Source organism: Osmerus mordax, chromosome 10, assembly GCF_038355195.1.
Source record: "Osmerus mordax isolate fOsmMor3 chromosome 10, fOsmMor3.pri, whole genome shotgun sequence".
NCBI classification, from domain to species: domain Eukaryota; kingdom Metazoa; phylum Chordata; class Actinopteri; order Osmeriformes; family Osmeridae; genus Osmerus; species Osmerus mordax.
In genome coordinates this window covers 6,970,815-6,990,353 of record NC_090059.1, presented here as the reverse complement: position 1 = coordinate 6,990,353, position 19,539 = coordinate 6,970,815, and the positions used below count along the sequence as shown (strand labels likewise).

General features: G+C 49.5%; 1 protein-coding gene across 1 annotated transcript; it reads right to left on the bottom strand.

Moving 5' to 3' along the window:
- Positions 1 to 228: 228 nt before the first annotated feature.
- Positions 229 to 18,276, bottom strand: LOC136950104 (ras-associating and dilute domain-containing protein-like). Its single transcript, XM_067244207.1, has 19 exons — positions 18,037 to 18,276; positions 16,943 to 17,142; positions 16,476 to 16,650; positions 15,002 to 15,234; positions 14,001 to 14,449; positions 12,438 to 12,740; positions 12,137 to 12,318; positions 11,749 to 12,004; positions 11,566 to 11,603; positions 11,046 to 11,248; positions 10,685 to 10,797; positions 5,973 to 6,237; positions 5,639 to 5,817; positions 4,725 to 4,869; positions 4,168 to 4,343; positions 3,582 to 3,975; positions 3,287 to 3,444; positions 1,414 to 1,553; positions 229 to 888 (listed from the first exon to the last, which is right to left on the bottom strand). Exons 1-19 carry the CDS (start codon positions 18,180 to 18,182, stop codon positions 795 to 797), a joined length of 3,849 nt encoding a protein of 1,282 aa, XP_067100308.1. The 5' UTR covers positions 18,183 to 18,276; the 3' UTR covers positions 229 to 794.
- Positions 18,277 to 19,539: the final 1,263 nt, after the last annotated feature.

The window sequence follows — 19,539 nt, the reverse complement described above, 5'->3', positions numbered from 1 at the left end:
CTAAAAACGAATGGTTTAAGTCTTAAACCAACTAGCCTACATCATCTTCTTAAACTTTAAGAAGATGATGTAGGCTAGTTATTTTAACAAACAGAACCTGTGCCACCGAGAAAGGTGTAACAAATAAACAATGTGATGTTGTAAGGAATTGCATCCACTGTTCTGAGGTCGGTCTTCCGATCAGTGCTGCATTTCAGCTCAAGTCAGTGTTGACACACAGCATTTCAAAATGAAGACACATTTGTATATTCATATCTGGCATGTAACATTCTAATATTCATTTGAATAACCATAAAAACCTTGAAGAGCCCTTTAACTAGGCTGGTGTTGATCATATACTGCAGCCAAAGTCAAGCACTGGAATTTTTCAATCCCACTCTTGCTTTTTTGTTTGCTTTTACCACTCTTTGACCACACTGATTCATGTCAATTGTCTTTCAGTTCCCCATTGGAATGGTATCAATAAATATGTCTGTGATCTTGGGGCCCATCAAAGAGAGAAAGACAAAAACGCCAATGCATCAGAGTCAAGGCCTACGTAGTCAAGGCTGGCAACCCCGTGAGCATCATCATGTAAAAACAAGTGACTGTTATCCTCCGTTAATCTCCTCACATATCAACATTAATAAATCCAATGAGCATGTGTTGTTTTCTCATTAATTACACACTATCTTCTTGTCTTCTTGATGCTTATGGACAGGCTTATATTCAAGGTTAGCTTGTGAGTTTACAGTGTCTGTCCCCAGATAATGTCCTGGAGGTTGGCAGCTGGGGAGGCAGTGCTGTAGGACCGGTCAGCAGGGGGTCTGGATGGCCTTAGCTGTCCAGTCGGACCTGGCCACCAGCAGCCTCGGTCTCTCCCCTGACCCCTGGATCAGCTCTTTACCCCTGGGAGGGGGAGATAGAGAGAGATGGCGGGGGTGAGGGAGAGATACAGAGAGATGGCGGGGGTGAGGGAGAGATACAGAGAGATGGAGGGTGGGAGGGAGAGATACAGAGAGATGGAGGGTGGGAGGGAGAGATACAGAGAGATGGAGGGTGAGATGCAGAGAGATGGAGGGTGGGAGGGAGAGATACAGAGAGATGGAGGGTGAGATGCAGAGAGATGGAGGGTGAGATACAGAGAGATGGAGGGAGAGATACAGAGAGATGGAGGGTGGGAGGGAGAGATAAAGAGAGATGGAGGGTGAGATGCAGAGAGATGGAGGGTGAGATACAGAGAGATGGAGGGAGAGATACAGAGGATGATGGAGAGAGGTCAAAAGATCCAGAAAGAGAGATGAATATGGAGAGGAAACAGAGGTGACCATGTGGGAAAGAGAAAGCCGTCAAAACAGAACTCCCAAGTTTCTATCGCCATTATTATTTTGCTTTCCATGGAATAGTTTCCATGGAAACAGAAGACCTCCTCACCGGTGGTAGTCGAGGCCTACCAGGCTGACCCCGTTAACGGCCAGGATCTGGTCACCGGGACCCAGCCTGCGGCTCCTGGCTGCAGGGGAGTCAGGAACCACAGAGCGGATAAAGATACCAGACATCCTCAGGGGAGTGTCCTGCAACCGGCCAGACAGCTCAGTGGTTCATATACAGTAGTAGAAGTATGTAGGCATGTCTGTATGCCAGTGATGTAGAAATATACTGATGTCGAAAGCTCAGTGATGGACCATTTTACTGCAGATTATGAGGTCACAGTTACTGTTAAAATACAAAAATGCATATAATGAGTGCAAAAAAGAATACACATAATAAAGAATGACATAATAGTAATTTACATAATATTATCACTATATGTATGTATAATCACTGTATAATGTGTCATGAACAGATGTCAACGGAATTACAGTTTTTTGCAATCACTAGGACCTGTTTTTCAATACTCGGGTCACATTTTCAAAACTCTTCATGCAGTTCTCCTATCCAACTTTCAGCTTGGCACAGCAGTTATTTCCCCATTCAAAATGCACTAAAATTATCAAAACATGTCATACATGTCTCAAATCAACACATTCTTCCATTACACTGACAAAGGTTGTCACCCAACAAGCACAAAAACATTGACCTAAAAAACATCAGCATTACACAATGGGTGGTGAAATGCCACATTGTCCCATGCAATAACAATTTTTGGGCCATTTTGCCTCACTGCAACCCGTTCCTCATCAGCCACAATCCTTCCACAGAGGTCATCCAGGAATGAAATGAGACGCTCGGTGTGTATAGGACAATTAGTGGTTTATGGAACAGCAGACCATCGGGTGTTGTCAATGAATGCATTTTGCACCAAATCAATGACAAATTATCCACAGATTGGCCAACACAGACTGCTGGTTGTGCTTCACGGTATGAAGACTTTAGAAAATGTAACCTAAGTATCGAAAAAAAAGTCCTAGCGATTGTCCCAAAAAACTGTAAGAGGGAAGGGAATAATAATAAAACCTCAATTAAGCATCAAGACTGCACCTTTTACACACGACCACCAGGGATCAGCAGTGTCACCGCTATAAAGAGGTGACGAGCTAGTGATGTGCCACAGCTAATAACCTGGACTCCTCTCTCGACTGTGAGTGATAGATCGTATATGCTTACTTAGAAAAGGAATGTACACTGAGATGAAAACAGGGCCCTAACCAAACACCCCCCACTGACTTCCACGTCTCTAAGAAAACACAGCACCCAGGACCACCCTGCAGCAGAACTGAACACCAGATGCAAAAGGAGAGCTGACACAGAAGGAGATAGGGGCTGCGTCTCACTACTGTCAGAAAGCCTACTTCCCTCATAGTCTGTATGGCTGCATCTCACTACTGTCAAACCCCCTACTCCCCTTCATGTATCTGCATTTACATTTTTTTAAACCCTGTTAAAACTGGGCACAAACTCATTAGGGAGATAATAGTTACTGATTGGAACTAATATTTAACGCCCAGTCCAGTGTGGATAATGTTGAGGGCAGAAAGACAAAAGAACAGTGCTTCGGAACTTTTGAGAAAATGTATGTCCCTGTACCCTGCTATTAACAACCTCTGCTTTTACCAGAGATGGATGCGTTGGATCTTTGACCTGTAAGAGCCCCACCGCCTCTCAGATAACCATCAGGCCAACTTTGGGAGGATGTGGGGAGGAGGGTGGGGGTGGAGGCGATGATGACTGTGAGTTATTCCCTGCTCTTAGTGGGCTCATGCTGAGGTCAAGGTTGATACTAACTCACTGCGGTCATGGGCACGCTCGGAGGATGGATCGTGTGTGTGTGTGTGTGGAGTTCCCCCGCTTCCTCCTGGCCACTCACCCTGGCATCCACAAGAGCCAGGCCAAGACCTCGCTCTCCTCGCTGCAGCTCCAGAGTAAAGACCTCTTGATCTTCCTCCTCCTCCTCCTCCTCCACCTCCTCCCCCAGGAGGATGCTGTCAGTGCAGTCTGCCGACAGGAAGTCTTCCTCGAACACATCTGCTGAGAGAAGAAGAAAGTCATGGGTGTTTTTCGGATTCATTGACAAAATCAGATTCCAAAAGTGACCATCTGGTTCGACTATGGCGAAGGCCGTTTTTTCATTTCGAAGAATTCAAAAACAAAGAGCTCTTTACCGTCTTCCTGGTGGTTCCCGCTGGTGAAGCTGCTCCAGGGGGGCTGACCCTCTCGCCCTCTCCCCCCGTAAGGGTGCTCTGTCTCTGGGTCTAGCGGCTCCAGGCTGTGGGGGGTGTTGGGTGGGGTGAGCAGGCAGGAGGGGTCCAGGCCCGACCTCCTCCCTCCTCCAGGCTCCAGCTCTCGGCTCTGGAGCTCCAGGCTCCGTAGCTTCTGGGTAAGGAGGTCCTCACAGGAGTCAAGCCCAGTGCTGGGGCCTCCAAGGGGGGGAGGCCCCTGGAGGGAGGCCTGGGAAAGGGGCTTCTCAGCCAGAGGAGTCTCATGAGACTGCAGACAGGCCTTAGGGAGTGCAGCCATCTTGACCAACTTTGCCTCCAGAGGGGCAGCGGCAGAACCCTGGAGGGAGGGAGAGGGTCTCGAGAGTAACCCATGCTAAGCAAGGAGGAGGTTGAAATGTGGAAGAATAGGTACACTTGTGCATTGTATGTGTGTTCCAGGAATCTCAATGAAGCCTTCCTTGTATTTTGTTACAAATGGCAAAAAATGCTACAGAAAAACTGTCTGTGTGTGTGAGAGTGTGTGTTTTACCTGTCGTGGCGTTTCCCCAGGTGTGTGAGATCCGGAGAGGGAGCAGACGAACGCCCGGAGTGTGTCGAGCTGCTCTCGGAGGGCGGGGTCTCCCACCACTCGGCCCAGCTCCAGGATGAAGCCCCCTCCAGGGAGCAGCAGGGGCGGGTGGCTGTCGAAGCTCTCCAGCACCCCGGCTGAGGAGAGAGGGAGGCGGGGTGGTGTTGCGAGGGGGCGGGGGCGGGGTGGGCAGAGGCTTGGTTAGGGTGAGAGGGAGACATTACCCCCCCCCCCCCCCCCCCCCCCAGAACACCTACCACCACCCCCACCACACCTCACCCCCCCACACCTACCACCACCCCCACCACACCTCACCCCTCCATACCTACCACCCCCCACCACACCTCACCCCCCCACACCTACCACCCCCCCACCACACCTCACCCCCCCACACCTACCACCACCCCCACCACACCTCACCCCCCCACACCTACCACCCCCCACCACACCTCACCCCTCCATACCTACCACAACCCCCACCCCCCCATACCTACCACCACCCCGCCATCTCTCCTCACCAGTGTTGTCAGCCTCCGGCCTGTCTTGAGGGGTGGGGGTCCAGGCATGGGGGCAGGGTGGTGGAGGGCTGTAGCCCGCCAGCAGGTGATGCAGCTGGGCCAGACTCAGGGAGGGGAACTCGGATCGCAGGGTGGTCCAGGAGGCCTGTGGATGATGACGTTGTGGTCATGGTCAGCATCAATCATGCTGACCACTGCTCTGTCGCTCCCAGCCCCACAACAGCCTCCCAGAGTGATCCACACACACACACACACACATACATACACCCTCCTCCAGTCTCTCTAGCTGCGTGTCTGCCTGGTGAGGTCAGGCTGCCTATGGAATGACTGGTGTTGCAGCTGGAAGTTGGAATAGCAGACTGGTTTGGCTCAAACATGTTTCATTAGGATTCACACCACAGTGTGTTGAACAGAGTGTTGAACAATGTTACATTAGATCAAGCAAGGGAACGAAATGGACAGCGAAAGAGAGAGAGAGAGAGAGAAAGACAGAGACAAAGAGTTCCCTCAGAAGATCTTAGTTGAGGTCTACAAACAGCATGTTCGTAAAGGGTGACATGGCAGAGAGGGTAGGTCAAGGGAACTGTACTGAAGTAGCCTCACGTCATTTTCCTTCACTGAGCATGAAAGGGCCTTTGTTTTCTCACTACTTAATCCTCACACAGTAATCTCCCGGTTAATCATTTCTGTAGACTGTTATATCCAACTGTGTGCGTGTGTGTATGAGAGTGAGTATTATAAGCCTGCCTATATACATGTGTATGTGTGAGTGTGTGTATGTGTGTGTTTGATTACTATACACCTGCCTGTATGTAAATGTGTGTGTGAATATGTACGTATGTGTGAGTACTGGGAAGCCTGCCTGTGTGTGTATGCGCGTGTGTGTGTGTGTGTGTGTGTGTGTGTGAGCTGACCTGCACCAGGCTCTCCCTGGGCGTGGCCAGCAGATTGACAGCAGAGGAGAGAGTGTGTGTGTGCTCCAACACCAGCTCTCCCAGACCTGCCCCAGAAGCATGAGCCCAGTCCAGCAGTAGGTCCAGGTTGGCCCGGACACACACCCCTCTTGACCACTGGTAGAAACCTGACTCAGAACCTGCGCACACACACACACACACATACACACCCAGAAAATATCATAAATCACCATATTTATTTGGTGAAGCATTGTAAAAAAAAAGAAAGAAGAAGAATTGTGTGTGTGGGCATGCGTGTGTGTGTGCACGCGTGTCCGGACGTGGGCCTCCCCACCTCTCTCCATCAGCTTGTTGAACAGAGAAGCGTTGATGAAGTAGAAGAGGTAGGCGAGCAGCTGGGAGGAGATCTCCTGGTGGACCTGACAGTCCTGGAGCAGCCGTCTGGTCTCCTTCAGAACCTCCAGGACCTGCTCCGTCTCCCCAGGGACCGGCAGACCACCGCTGCCCAGGGACGGCTCACTCTGCCTGGGCATCGGCTGCTTGCCACTCCCCTTGAAGGGGTTGCATTCCAGCAGGCCTGGCAAGATAGGGTACAGGGCCTAGGAGGGACAGAATGGAGTTGGCCGCAGCTGAAGTGGAGAAGTTTATCATGTTTCAAAAAAAGAAAAGGACTCCAGTTTCAAGACCCACTATTAACCAGTGTGTAACACACCGCACACCCCATATACAAACACACACCAAGCAAACAGGTATCACACGCACCCCGTGCACACACCACACACACACTGTACGCGCACACACCACACACACACAACACACACCACATGCACACAGTGCAGGAATGTGAGATAAGATCATTCTGCCAACAGGAGATCCCATGGTAAAGGGATGCATTTCCCATTTCGTCATCCCATTTTCTCTCTGTCTCTCTCTCTTTCTTTCTTTCTCCCTCTCTCCTCCTCCCTCTCTCCATGATGTCCTCCCTCCCTCCCCTCGCCCTTCTCTCTGGCGGTGTGACCAGAGTGCAACTCCCTCCACAGCCAGGATTAGCCTGCTGGAGCAGAGCACGACAAGGCTAGCTTTGTTCAGGATAATTGCACACAGATATCCCCAAGCCCCCCCATCTCCATACGTTCCCCCCTCCCTCCCTTCCAGCACCCCCATCTCTATACGCTCCTCCACCCCCTCCACGCCTACAACCCATATCCATATGCTCCTAACCCCACCCCTCCACACCCCATATCAATATCCATACCCTCCTTCCTTCCTTCCATCCTCCCCCCTCCCACACCCCATATCTATATACATACCCTTCTCCCTCCCTCCCTCTCTCCCTCCCTCCCCCTTCACTCCATGCCCTCCTCCCATCCAGCCTCCCTTTCATACCCTCTCCTCCCAGCCTCCAATCCAGCCTCTCCTCCAACCCCCCCAGCCTCCCATCCATCCTCTTTTCCTGTCCCCCTAGAACAGAACACCCCCCCCCTCAGCCTCCCATACAGCGTCCCTTTGTACCCCCCCAGCCTCTCTATCAGACTCACTAGACCAACCAACCCCCCCCCACTCTAGCCTCCCATCCAGCCTCTCTTCTTGTCCCACTAGACCAGCCCTGGCAGTGGGTCTACATTTTTGAATTTTGAGTCTGGCTGGTGTGGGCTTGGCATGGCCTCGCTGCTGACTGGCGACTTCTGGAAGAATCCGCCCAGGCAGATAGATCACTTTACACCAGCCATCCCCAGCTGGCTCCACATGTTACTGGATGAAAACCCCTGTAATGTTAGACTGTGGAAACGGGTGGAACTGAACCCAAACAATGTCCCGGGGGGAGGTTTACAGTTGGGAAATGTTCCTCTTGTCAGAAGTGTGTGGTGCTTGACCCAGCAATCCTCTCTCCTCCTGTATCCCACATCTACCCATGGTTGTCTCGCTGGCTAGGCCTTCGTGTGTGTGTTCATTTGTGTTTCTCTGTGGTTGTGCGGGACGTTTGTTTGTGTGTCTGTGTCTCTTGGTCAATATGTGTGTGTAATTATTTGTGTCTGTCTGCCTGTATGTGTATGTGTGTGTGTTTGGATTGCGTGTCTGGAGATAGCGTGTATACAACATTCTCGGGTGTGGCCAGTCACCAAAGCATCATCAAAACACCCACACATTTTGGATGCACCTAACCCTGAAAGGACCCTTTTTAATGTTTCTCTGGTTGGAGGGGAGATTTCCAGGCTGGTCTCTTTAGTGTTTCTCTGGTTAGATGGGAGAGTTCCAGGCTGGGGTTCTGCTCTGTGTGATTCAGATGGGAGTATACGCTGACCACGCCAGCTCTGGAGGAAACAAGTATTGAGTATGGAAACAGTCCTCTTCCTGTTCGCTCTGACAGCCTGTCTTTCTCTCTGACGCATATGTCTGCACGCACATACATTGCACACACACTTACATGCACACACACATGCGTATACAAAATCAGACACGCATACACTTTCAGACGCACACACGGAAGCCATCAATCACAGATTGTCTCACACAAACACACACACGCACATATTTTCAACTCTACATATTCCACACACACACACATTCCAAGTGTTGCCGAGTCCAGTTGTGTGCTGTCAGAGTGATAGAGCACAGCCAGCTAAAACCACAGATCTCTGACGACCATGATTGATGGGAGTCCAGAACAACCCAGACAACCACACAATCACCCCACCCACACTGCATGACCGTCCCAGACTACAATCAGACCGTAACCAGCAAACCACACGACATACAGTGATAACATGGAGGCCTGGAGCTGGTTCTCTGAAAGGGTCTCATCCCAGATCTGGGAACCTGTACTGCCAGACCGGGGGTGCAATCACCCACACTGTAGGAAAGATACACTCCTGAAGGAGGTGGTAAGGTATCTCTCTCCCTCCCTCTCTCTCTCTCTCTCTCTCTCTCTCTCTCTCTCTCTCTCTCTCTCTCTCTCTCTCTCTCTCTCTCTCTCTCTCGCTCTCTCTTGCTCTCTCGCTCTCTCTCTCTCTTTCGCTCTCTCTCTCTCTCTCTCTCTTGCTCTCTCTCTCTCTCTCGCTCTCAGAATTTCACTCCTCTCTCTTTTTTCCTCCAACCTATCTCTATCTCTCTCTCTCTCACACACACACACACACAGACACACACACACACACACTCACTCACTTTATTCTGCAAACTTAGAAATATGCCTGTCACAGTCAACGGGACGGAGGCTCACCAGTTACACTCTCCAGGAATGTCTCCAGTTTCCTCCTGCGAGACATGACACAGCTCTCCTGCCTCTTCCTTCCTCAACAGGAAACATATATGGACCATTCCTTGGCCTTCCTCTTTCTGTGAGTAAGGCCTGTGAGTGAGGCCTCTCTTTCTCATAAGCATACTAGCTGACACTGTGCTTATGTTAGCCTTCTGCTCCAGGGCATACCATGGTCATAAACTGGGTTAGGCCTGGGAGAGGTGATGGGTGTAGAGGTGTGTGGGTTAGGGTGGAGGTGATGGGTGATGGGTGTCGAGGTGATGGGTTAAGGAGGGGGTGGTGGGTGTGGAGGTGATGTGTGTGGAGGTGATGGGTGTGGAGATGTATGGGTTAGGGTGGAGATGATGGGTGGGGAGATGTATGGGTTAGGGTGGATGTGATGGGTGTGGAGACGTATGGGTTAGGGTGGAGGTGATGGGTGTGGAGATGTATGGGTTAGGGTGGATGTGATGGGTGTGGAGACGTATGGGTCAGGGTGGATGTGATGGGTGTGGAGACGTATGGGTTAGGGTGGATGTGATGGGTGTGGAGATGTATGGGTTAGGGTGGATGTGATGGGTGTGGAGACGTATGGGTTAGGGTGGATGTGATGGGTGTGGAGATGTATGGGTTAGGGTGGATGTGATGGGTGTGGAGACGTATGGGTTAGGGTGGATGTGATGGGTGTGGAGATGTATGGGTTAGGGTGGAGTCGATGGGTGGGGATGTTAGTGTGAAGGTCTACAGTTGCTATGACGTCTGTTCTTGACCCTCCAGGAAGAAGATGTGTGTTCGGACATGTGAGCTGTCATGTTCTGTCTCTGTTCGGATTCTGGTTGGTCTGGATGTGGAAAACACTAGTTTCAAATGATCATTTAAGATGGGATTCTGCTACACTGAGAGGGTTAAGTCATTTTAGGATTCAACCACCTGGCAATACTTGACCACTAGCTAATGATGGTAGCTCACACAGACACATACAGAGACATACACACAAATACACACACACACACACACACACACACGCAAACACTGACAGACAGGCACACAAATACACACAGACCGATACACACAAAGACAGACACACAAATATACACCCACCCACGCACACACACATACATTCACACACAGAGACAGACAGGATGCCACTCATGCACAGACACACACACACAAACACACACACAGCATAATGCCCTTGCTGTGCTGTGTCCCCTATCATAAAGGCCTGAGTGTGGTGGGGCTATAAGGCAGGTCTATCAGACAGTTCCCTCAGTAGAAGGCCTCTTTATGCTCCATCTCTCTGATTATTATTCTTTCTCGCGCTACCATCACGTTCTCACACGACGGCCAAGACGATCGAATGTTTAAGCCGTTTTAACAATGGAATGTTTTGCTTCGAATCTTGCCTTCTCGGTTTTTCGACTTTGTTTAAAATAACTTCCACGTGTTGAATTTTCACAAGTCCAGTTTTAGAACTTTCTCTGAATGTTCTAAAACCACCGACGTTCCAAAAGCAGTTCAAAACAGGGGTTTATGCATGTACTGTCAGTTATGGACCAAGTTTACAGTACGATGGACAGCAAGAAGCCTCACATTCTGAGATGAGAAAAAGAAAGCCACAGCCAAACCACTATCAGTAAGATCTTAAACCATACTGGTCTCATTAAAACTAAAACCCATTGTTACTAAACATAAGCTTCTGATTGGTCTGGGCAACAGACTGCTTTGCTTGAACCTGTGGAATCCTAAGAGAGCTAATGTCTGCATGTTGTGGTGGGGTTAGGCTGGCGTGTGTGTGTGTGTGTGTATACCTTGGTGAGGTAGTAAACACACTGCTGGAAGGTCAGCATGATAACCTCCTCCAGAACTGTCATGGTTTCCTCACTGGCCGACCGCACGCACGACAGACGCATTTCTAACAGGGCTGGCACACACAAACACACACATACATACTTAAATACAAACGCAAAATACACTCACTTCACGTATGAAGACAATCTGTACATTAAACCTACAGTATACTGCTACACAGAGATTAACAGACATCAGTAAAGAAGATACTGTTTCTGCGGATACAAAAATGTCCATGAACATGTAAAGGACTGTTATTTCACAAGGAATAAGTTGAGTTATTGATCAACTTGATGGCGTTACAAAGGTGGAATTCATTACCTATGTTCTCCTCCAGCTCCTCCTCCTCTTCCCCCACCTCCTGCTGTTCTCTGCGGCTCCTCCAGGCCAGCAGGGGGGGCAGCTGGTGCTGAATGAAGTTGAGCAGCTCCAGGGCGTTGGACATCCACACCACCAGGGGGCGCAGCGCTGACAGAAGCTCTGCCATGGCCAGACCTGGCTGCTCCTCTGGCTCTGAGCCCTTTCTGTGGCAATGGGAATACGAGGCACCAAAGGACTAACGACATCTGAAGTCACACACAAAGCATTGTTGGTATTGTAGTCCCACACAGTATACACAAAGACTGGGGCAGATCGACGGAGATCTGGATTAAGATTTACATTTAGTCATTTTTAGCAGACACTCTTATCCAGAGCGAGATCAAGATTCGGTATGTCTACTCACATCTCTATTTATATCTATTCATTAGTTGCGCAGGGCTATTGAACGATACCACAGAGAGTCATTTGTCCTTTTAAGATTATGTTCTGAAGGTATCGCAGATGTGATGTACAGACTTACCCTTCAGACTGACCAGTGGCCAGCTCCTTGGTGTGTTCCTGGCGAGACAAAACAGCCCACAAATCAACCAAGAAAATCATCCTCAAGCTTAAACAAGCACCGCCTCTGAGCATACATTCACCCTCACACACACACACCCACACACCCACCCCCACACACACACACACACACACACAAACTCACCCACATGGCGTTCTGGACCTGGCTAGCGGTGAGCAACAGCAGCCGACGGAGGTCTGAGGTGTGGAGCCGGGCGGCTGAGTACTGCAGGCACACGCACAGCAGGAACGCCACGCTCAGCGGAGGGCGCTCCTTGCCAGCACCGGCCATGGCGACGATCTCCGCGACGACACGCTCCTCGTGCTGCGTGCTGTAGTGCAGGGTCAGGTCCTGGCCCCAGGGGTCCTTCAGGTAAGGAGGGGCCCTTCTCTGGGGGCCCCTGGGTGTCTGGGGGTGTTGGGGCCCCTGGGGGCCCCTGGGTGTCTGGGGGTGTTGGGGCCCCTGGGGGCCCCTGGGTGTCTGGGGGTGTTGGGGCCCCTGGGGGCCCCTGGGTGTCTGGGGGTGTTGGGGCCCCTGGGGGCCCCTGGGTGTCTGGGGGTGTTGGGGCCCCTGGGGGCCCCTGGGTGTCTGGGGGCCGGGTGCTGAAGAGGAGCAGGTGGAGCAGAGCAGCTCTGCTGGAGGGGGTGTAGGGGTGCAGCTCGACAGCCAGGGGGCGGTAGCAAGCGAGCCATCAGGAGTTTCAGAGTTGACATCCTGTTTGAATGTTAGGATACAGAAACCAGATGGATTTAACAGGGAAGCATATTTTTTTAAATGCTGGCGTCTGTGTGTGTTTTCATCTCTGGACGTGTATCTAGAAGTAGAGTACACACCTGGGGTGTAGTAACCAGGCCTGTGGGGTCTTTGAACAGGAACAAATAGTGCCCCCCCAGTCCGATGACATCACCGCTGCCCAGCTCCGCCTCTTCGCTCACGGTCTCCCCGTTCCTCGTCGCCACAGCGCCGCCGAAGGGGCGGAGCCAGGTGGAGTTCCCATTGCCACGGCGACGCAAGCAACAGTGCCTCGGCTGGATGTCGGGGCCGGAGAGCTGGACGTCGACCTTTGACACCTCGCCATCCCCACTGTGTCGGCCAATCACGGTGCTCGACCCGCCGAGCAAGTAGATGATAAAGTCCTGAGGGAAGATGGAGGGAGTTATGAAGGAGTGAAGTGTGTGGGGGAGGGAGGGAGGAGGGGGTGGAGAGGAAGAAGGGTCTGAGAAAGAGACAGTGGGGTCTGCAATATCATACAGTATCTTCCACATCGCATAACTCTAACATGTCTCATATCTCTAACATGGGACCTGTGTCAGTTAGAATCATGGATGAACACAGTCTAATTGACCTCCAGCAGTAATCTGATCGCTGGGATCTGGTGGCATAAATTGGCAGTGATCCCTGTGCGCCAGCAAACAGGCTCTGGTTAATCACCATGACAACAGGACCAGCATGAGAAGATTAACCTCCCCCCCTTTGTTAAGCTTGTATTTTCCAACATGGCCAGAATTACAGAATTATTCCTCAAATGCGTTCCTTCACCCCAGTTCTAATTGTTCATGACCGCAGCACGGGGGCGAAGTTAAAACGATTATTCCATCCACTTTTCCTGTGTGATATCAGTTTAATTAGATTCCACAGTGAGTATTTGGAAGACCCATTTGCTGAGGTAAAAGTAATATGTTTGTGCGTGTGTTCAATTGGTGTGTGATCACTCCAGATAGCTCCATAACACATATGTGTGTGTTTGTGTGTGTGTGTGGCAATTTGAATCACTCAGTGCCCAGTGGTAATCAGACAGGAAACAGGGCCACTGTCGTCCCTTTCTGCTTCCTGCTCTGTGTTTTCACACACACATTTTAGGTACACACTGATCTCTCTCTGCGTCACTCTCTCTGTCCCTCGCGCTCTCTCTCTCTCTGTCTCTGTCTCTCTGTGTTTCTTTCCAGAGAAAGACCAGGGCTGTTTCTCCATCTCATGCCTCACATGTTCCTACTGCTGTTTTCTGTTCATGGAGACAGACACAGATGCTGTCTCCATGAGAAAAAGCTATGTCTGTAATATCGGGAATATCGTCATCCAACACATCCGAAAACATCCTAAAACATCACTAAAGTATCCTGCCTGTGTGTGTGTGTGAGTGTGTGTGTGTGTGTCCATGTCACTGTGATTCCAACCAGAGTCGAAGCAGGTTCAGTCTCTCAGGACAGCTTGGAACCAGAAGAAAGAGGTTTACCTCAGTGATCAATGGAGTACATGTTTATAGACTAAACACACCACAAACCTGCAACTTGCTGTGAACACTGGCCTGCTTTGAACACCCTGAGCTTGTATGTATGTATGTATGTATGAGTGTGTGTGTGTGTGTGTGTGTGTGTGTGTGTGTGTGTAGCAGATACCTGTGTGAGGCTGTACCCTCGCAGCAGGAGGAGGTAGGGGCAGTCGTGAGGAGGATGAATAAAGTACTGTGTGACACTATCGTCACTGCTCTCCGTCTCCTCCCTCTCCCACCCCTCTCCCTCCCTCGCCCCTCTCTTCTCCCCCTCTGCCGGTGCTCGCTCCATCCCTTCCTTTTGACAGGGCTCCGGGACACTTTCCTCCTGAGGGTTCATTCCAAGGTTCTCATCCTGGTTCCAAAGCTGACCCTGTTGGTGGTTCTCCTCCAGCTCCTTCTCTGGGTCGTGGCTCTGAGTGTGGTTCTGCGGTGCCGAGGCAGGGGTCTGGTCACTGAGGTCCAGCTCGCTCAGACTCCTCCACAGACTGTGGCCCCGGCCGAGGGCCTTCTCCATCAGGGAAAAGGTGACCCGCGAGCGGCTCTTCTGGAGCTTCCGGGCCTGGGCGTTGATGCCTGGGGGAGGGAGGGTAAACATGGGCCTGGAGGGCTGAGGGAGGCCTGTTCAAACAACCACATCCACTGTACACGTATGTATAAACACAGACTGGAAAAGGGCGACCCCAATATGAGTATTTTTAATGATGCAAAGAGGTATGTGTGTGTATGTGTGTGAGTGTACGTGTGTATGAATGTGTTCATGTGTGTGAGATTGTGTTTGTATGCGTGTGAGTGTGTGTGTGAGTGTGTGTGTGTGTGCCAGAGTCAACAGCGTAGGGCTACGAACAGGAAACGGCCTCTGCCTCTGGAGAGACAGGTTTGATGGGAAGAGAGCATCACCCTCAGCAGCCCAGAGCAAACGAACACAGATAGGGGACTATCACGAGCTGGGGCCACAGTAAAACAAACACATAACAGGACGCACCCCTACAGCACTTCCCAGCTGTTTCAACCCTGACCAGGGGCGTTACTGGACAGACATGACTCTACTCTACATGATTCAATTCAACTCCACCTTTCAGAGTGTGTTTGATTTGAACCCCAGGTGTGATGGGCGGGCAGTGTTACCAGCGGTGACAGTGTCTTTCTCCCTAGCCCTCTTCTCCTCCACGGTGCTCCTCCGCTGAATCTCGAAACGCCGTGCCAAACCCTCTCGGGGTTTCCATAGCGACTGCAGGAGGAGGGGTTTCTCGTTGTCGCCAACCACCCGGAAGCATTCCATCCTCCATTGGTGTTCACCCACATGGCCAATGGCGTCGCAGAGAACATAAGACTCCGCCTCCTGCTTGCCTAGTCCGTACCTTGGTGATGAAACATTTGTTACAATAAGCAGCTAGTATTGTTAGGAATTATTTTGCAAACAGTTCATACACATCCAAAAGTCAACAGTTCTTTATAAGCAGTTTACAGCCAGACTAGAGTCAGAGTAAAGATTGATTTAATTAGGAACCAATAATTGAAAATAATACTGATCCCTTCACACAATGTTGTATTGATAATCTGTTACTAAAACCTGAGGAATTACTAAAATCATCATAACCGTATTATACATGAAAAAGCAATGAGGAGGAATAACTACTTAGAATGTTCCGTGGTCTACTCTGCAAGCTCAGAAAGTTCTCCATGACTGGCCTTGTTACCAACAGCAACACGTTATTTGTGTGTGTGTGTGTGTATGTGTTTGCGTGCTTGTTTAAGTCAGGTGGCTGAGCGGTGAGGGAGTCGGGCTAGTAATCCGAAGGTCGCCAGTTCGATTCCCCGTCATGCCAACTGACGTTGTGTCCTTGGGCAAGGCACTTCACCCTACTTGCCTCGGGGGAATGTCCCTGTACTTGCTGTAAGTCGCTCTGGATAAGAGCGTCTGCTAAATGACTAAATGTAAATGTAAATGTAAATGTAAGTGTGAGTATGTGTGTTTGTGTGTGTATGTGCGTTTTCCTATATGTGTGTGTGGTTTTGTGTACGCATGTGTGTGTGTGTCGGATAGAGCAACGACAGAAGCCTTCTTTTCACAGAGAGAGAGAGAGAGAGAGAGAGAGAGAGAGAGAGAGAGAGAGAGAGAGAGAGAGAGAGAGAGAGAGAGAGAGAGAGTCTGAGCAGACCGGCCTCCAGACGTCTGTGGTCTGTTCTAGAATGTTTCCACATCGCCCATGTAAACGATGATTCTGGCATGCATGCGCTCAGCATGTTATGACAAACAGCTGGACCTGGAGAACAATGGTTCGGCTGATCTTTATTCCAGAGCACTTCGCCTCCATTGTTCCCTGCTCGTAACACGATCCACATGTTCTTGTGGAACCACCTACAGAACATGCTTCATATGGAAGATCCCGAGGAATATTACCCATTCCAACAACTCGTCCCTTGATACACAGCCAGGCACCATCTCATAGTTGAAGCAATAATAGTACTGCACTAAGTACTGCACTAAGTTCACAGAGACATTCACACATGAACAGTAAATGCACACATTCACACACACGTTAACAACATATCCAGTACAAACGATCCCACACACACACACAAACACACGCATACAAACCTCTCCAGGGCCTCTTTGACCAGCTCTTTGGCGCTGGAGTGTGTGGTGGCAAGGACACTCTTGTAGTGGGCTCCCTCACAGATCTCACTGCCAAAGATCTTGAGGATGCCCGGAGCCGTGATCTGATTCGACAGCTCGGAGGGGTCCTCAGTGACAGATAAGTCAACAGGGGTCACTAGGCGGCCATGTTGGAGAGGTCAAAACAATGACAGCACTTTAACTACTGAGCAGCACATGGACCTAGATATTTGACATACAATTAGACATGAAACGTATCACATACTGTCCACTGAAGACAGAAGACTGATAAACTGACCCTTCTGATACTGCCCGAGAAGAACCCTCAGTAAGGTTCTGTTTGGAACACTAAATCAGTCCAACAGAACCTGAGAAGGGTTCTTCTTTCAAAAGAGAAAAAGAGAAAAAGAATAAGACAGCAGTTGAATTCACGTTAGATACCAACGTACAGCTGTCCTTTCTGGCATAGCCAGGAAGAGAGGACCTGCTGTCTCCAGCCAGCGACATGGGGGCGGAGTTAGGGGCGGAGCCACGCTGGAAGACACCTGACAGGCGGTTGGTATGGCGACGGATGCGACTCCGGCTTGGCTGTCTGACGGCCACTCCCACGCTCTCGTGCGACCTTGTGGAGGAACCAGATGAGCCTGACCTGGAGGGAGGGAGGGAGGGAGGGGAAAGGGAGAGGTGAGGAGGGAGTGCGAAAGATGGAAAAAAGGAGAGAAAGAGTAAGGGAGATGAAGAGCGGGAATGAGGCAGATGAAAAGGGAGGGAGGGAGGCAGGGATGAACAGGGGGAGAAGGTAAGGTGAGTGATACAGGAGGTATATAGAATTCAGGAAAGACAGTGACAGGGGAATGATTCACAGAGGAAGTTACAGAAGCAAACAAAAAGACAGCCAGAGTGAGAAAGAGAGAGAAAACCAAAGAGCGGTTGAGGAGTAAAGAGTCCGTAGAAAAAGTCACGTCTTTCCCAATTTTGTGACAAACAAATCTAAAGGAAATATTCAACAAAACTGTTCAAGCCCTAGTATGTCTCCCACAGCCTACTCAGATTCGTATTGCAACAAATGTCAGGGTTTAGAACCGAATAATAAAGACAATAACGTAAATCACTCATTCACATTCATATATCTAATGGCCCCACTATGTACTAACCCATTGTTTTATCTAACTAGTCACATTATTCACCTTCTGTCAGTCCTGCTTACCTCTCTGCTGAAGTTTGCGATGAAATAACAGGGCAGTTTATTTCCCAGCAATCCTGTAAGCTTCTTATTTCAATAAAGGCTTAAAGATTTCTACAGTTACGTCACTTCATGGGTATAAATGCATATGTGTGAGTGTGTCTATGTTTTTCTGAATGTGGACCACTAGGTTACTGCTAATGATATTATAGTCCTACATACTCTATTGGTATATGATAATGTATTAAGGGATCCATTGATTTTTTGAGAAGTTTAAACCTCAATGAATTAACGTTAAAGCTTGACCAGGTTTGAACAGCGGTAATTTCTGTATGAATTAGATTATAACACATGACTTACTGCAGTGATCCATTTTCACTCGTTTTTCTCCGAAGTTTAACAAAGCGTCTTTTGGGCGAACTAGCAGGTAAAAGTCCGGTCGCGTGTCCAGGTGGCCTCGGCGGCAGAGAACTCAGTTCCTCTGGACTCATCGGTCCGGAATTCATTTAACGCAACCAAACCAATGTTTTTTTCAGTATCTTCAAGGAAAAGCCCTACTTGTTACGCGTTCATTCAAACACCAACAACCTAACCTCTGTATCAGTTGTTGATTATACGTTCTGTTATTTATTGTCTTGTTCATCAAGACACCGCGGACAAAGCGCACCCCGCGACAGCTGCTGTCGCGGTGCATTCCATGACACGTCGTCCAGATGTTTGGGTCTCTCGCAGCTGTTCAAGAACTAGAACAGGTAACTTAAGGTACAGCCTTCTCCACCACCGAATCCACAGTATTTGGAATAGTTGGAATATGGTATCGTCCACGCTCGTTCGAGGATCCAAGTGTCTTGAAAGTTGAAAAACGTGAAAAGTTGGCTTTGGGCTGACCCCTCTTTCGGGTTGAAAAAGGGGGCGGAGAGGCAAGAGCGTACTGATGCGCGCCAGCGGCAGAGCGCAACTGCTTGGAGTCGCCAAGCACCTATAGCTAGTTGCCGACTAGTCCCCCATAGATGGCCAGACCAGGGTCCAACTATTCAACACGCACAGTCACCAGTAGCCTACTACAGCCGTTTTACACAACGCCCCTCCAATATAGAAGAAATTTGAAAAATACCAGACCATGAGATTGTCCGGTCATGGGTCGTGTGGATTGATGATGGGCTGTCCTTAACAACATTTCTCCGATTGCCATACTCACGCGCCATGAACTCCACCTACTGGCCAGAGGTATAACAGTACAACCTTATCAATCCATGTTTCACTTCCTGAAATAACCTCTGTGAGAGGTTCATTGACAGAAATGTGCAAGTTAATGTTGATACGTCGTCAACCCATAATTTTACGTTAACATTATCATCAAATCGTTCGAAGCGTACCGGTTTCTTCAACACTGACAATCAAGCCTGAGTTAAGGCTGATACAATGATGTTTACAGTTTATACAATGGACGCACGCATTGATGCTGGTTGCCTCATTTCGAAGTTGTTTCATCTATGATCCACTAGAGGGAGTACTTTTTACATTTTAAAAGACTTGGCAAGTGAAAAAAATACATCTCTAGGCAATTCCCAGTGCAATTTTGTCTAACCAACCATTATTTCTTTAGTAGCGCCGTTATTCGAAATAAGAGCATCAAATTTCCACCCAACGATCATCTATCATCCCTCGTAATTCCTCACCACTATAACATATCCTATTACGTTTTTAAAACATTCAATGACATGATTAATAAAAATCTTTAAATTTTTCTGTCAGCCTATAAAGTGTCATGTTGAAGTAAAAGCGCTATTTACTCTCATCCAACTGAATGCATCAGATAATAAGACAGTTCTTACTGAAAAACAACCTTATTACACACGTTCT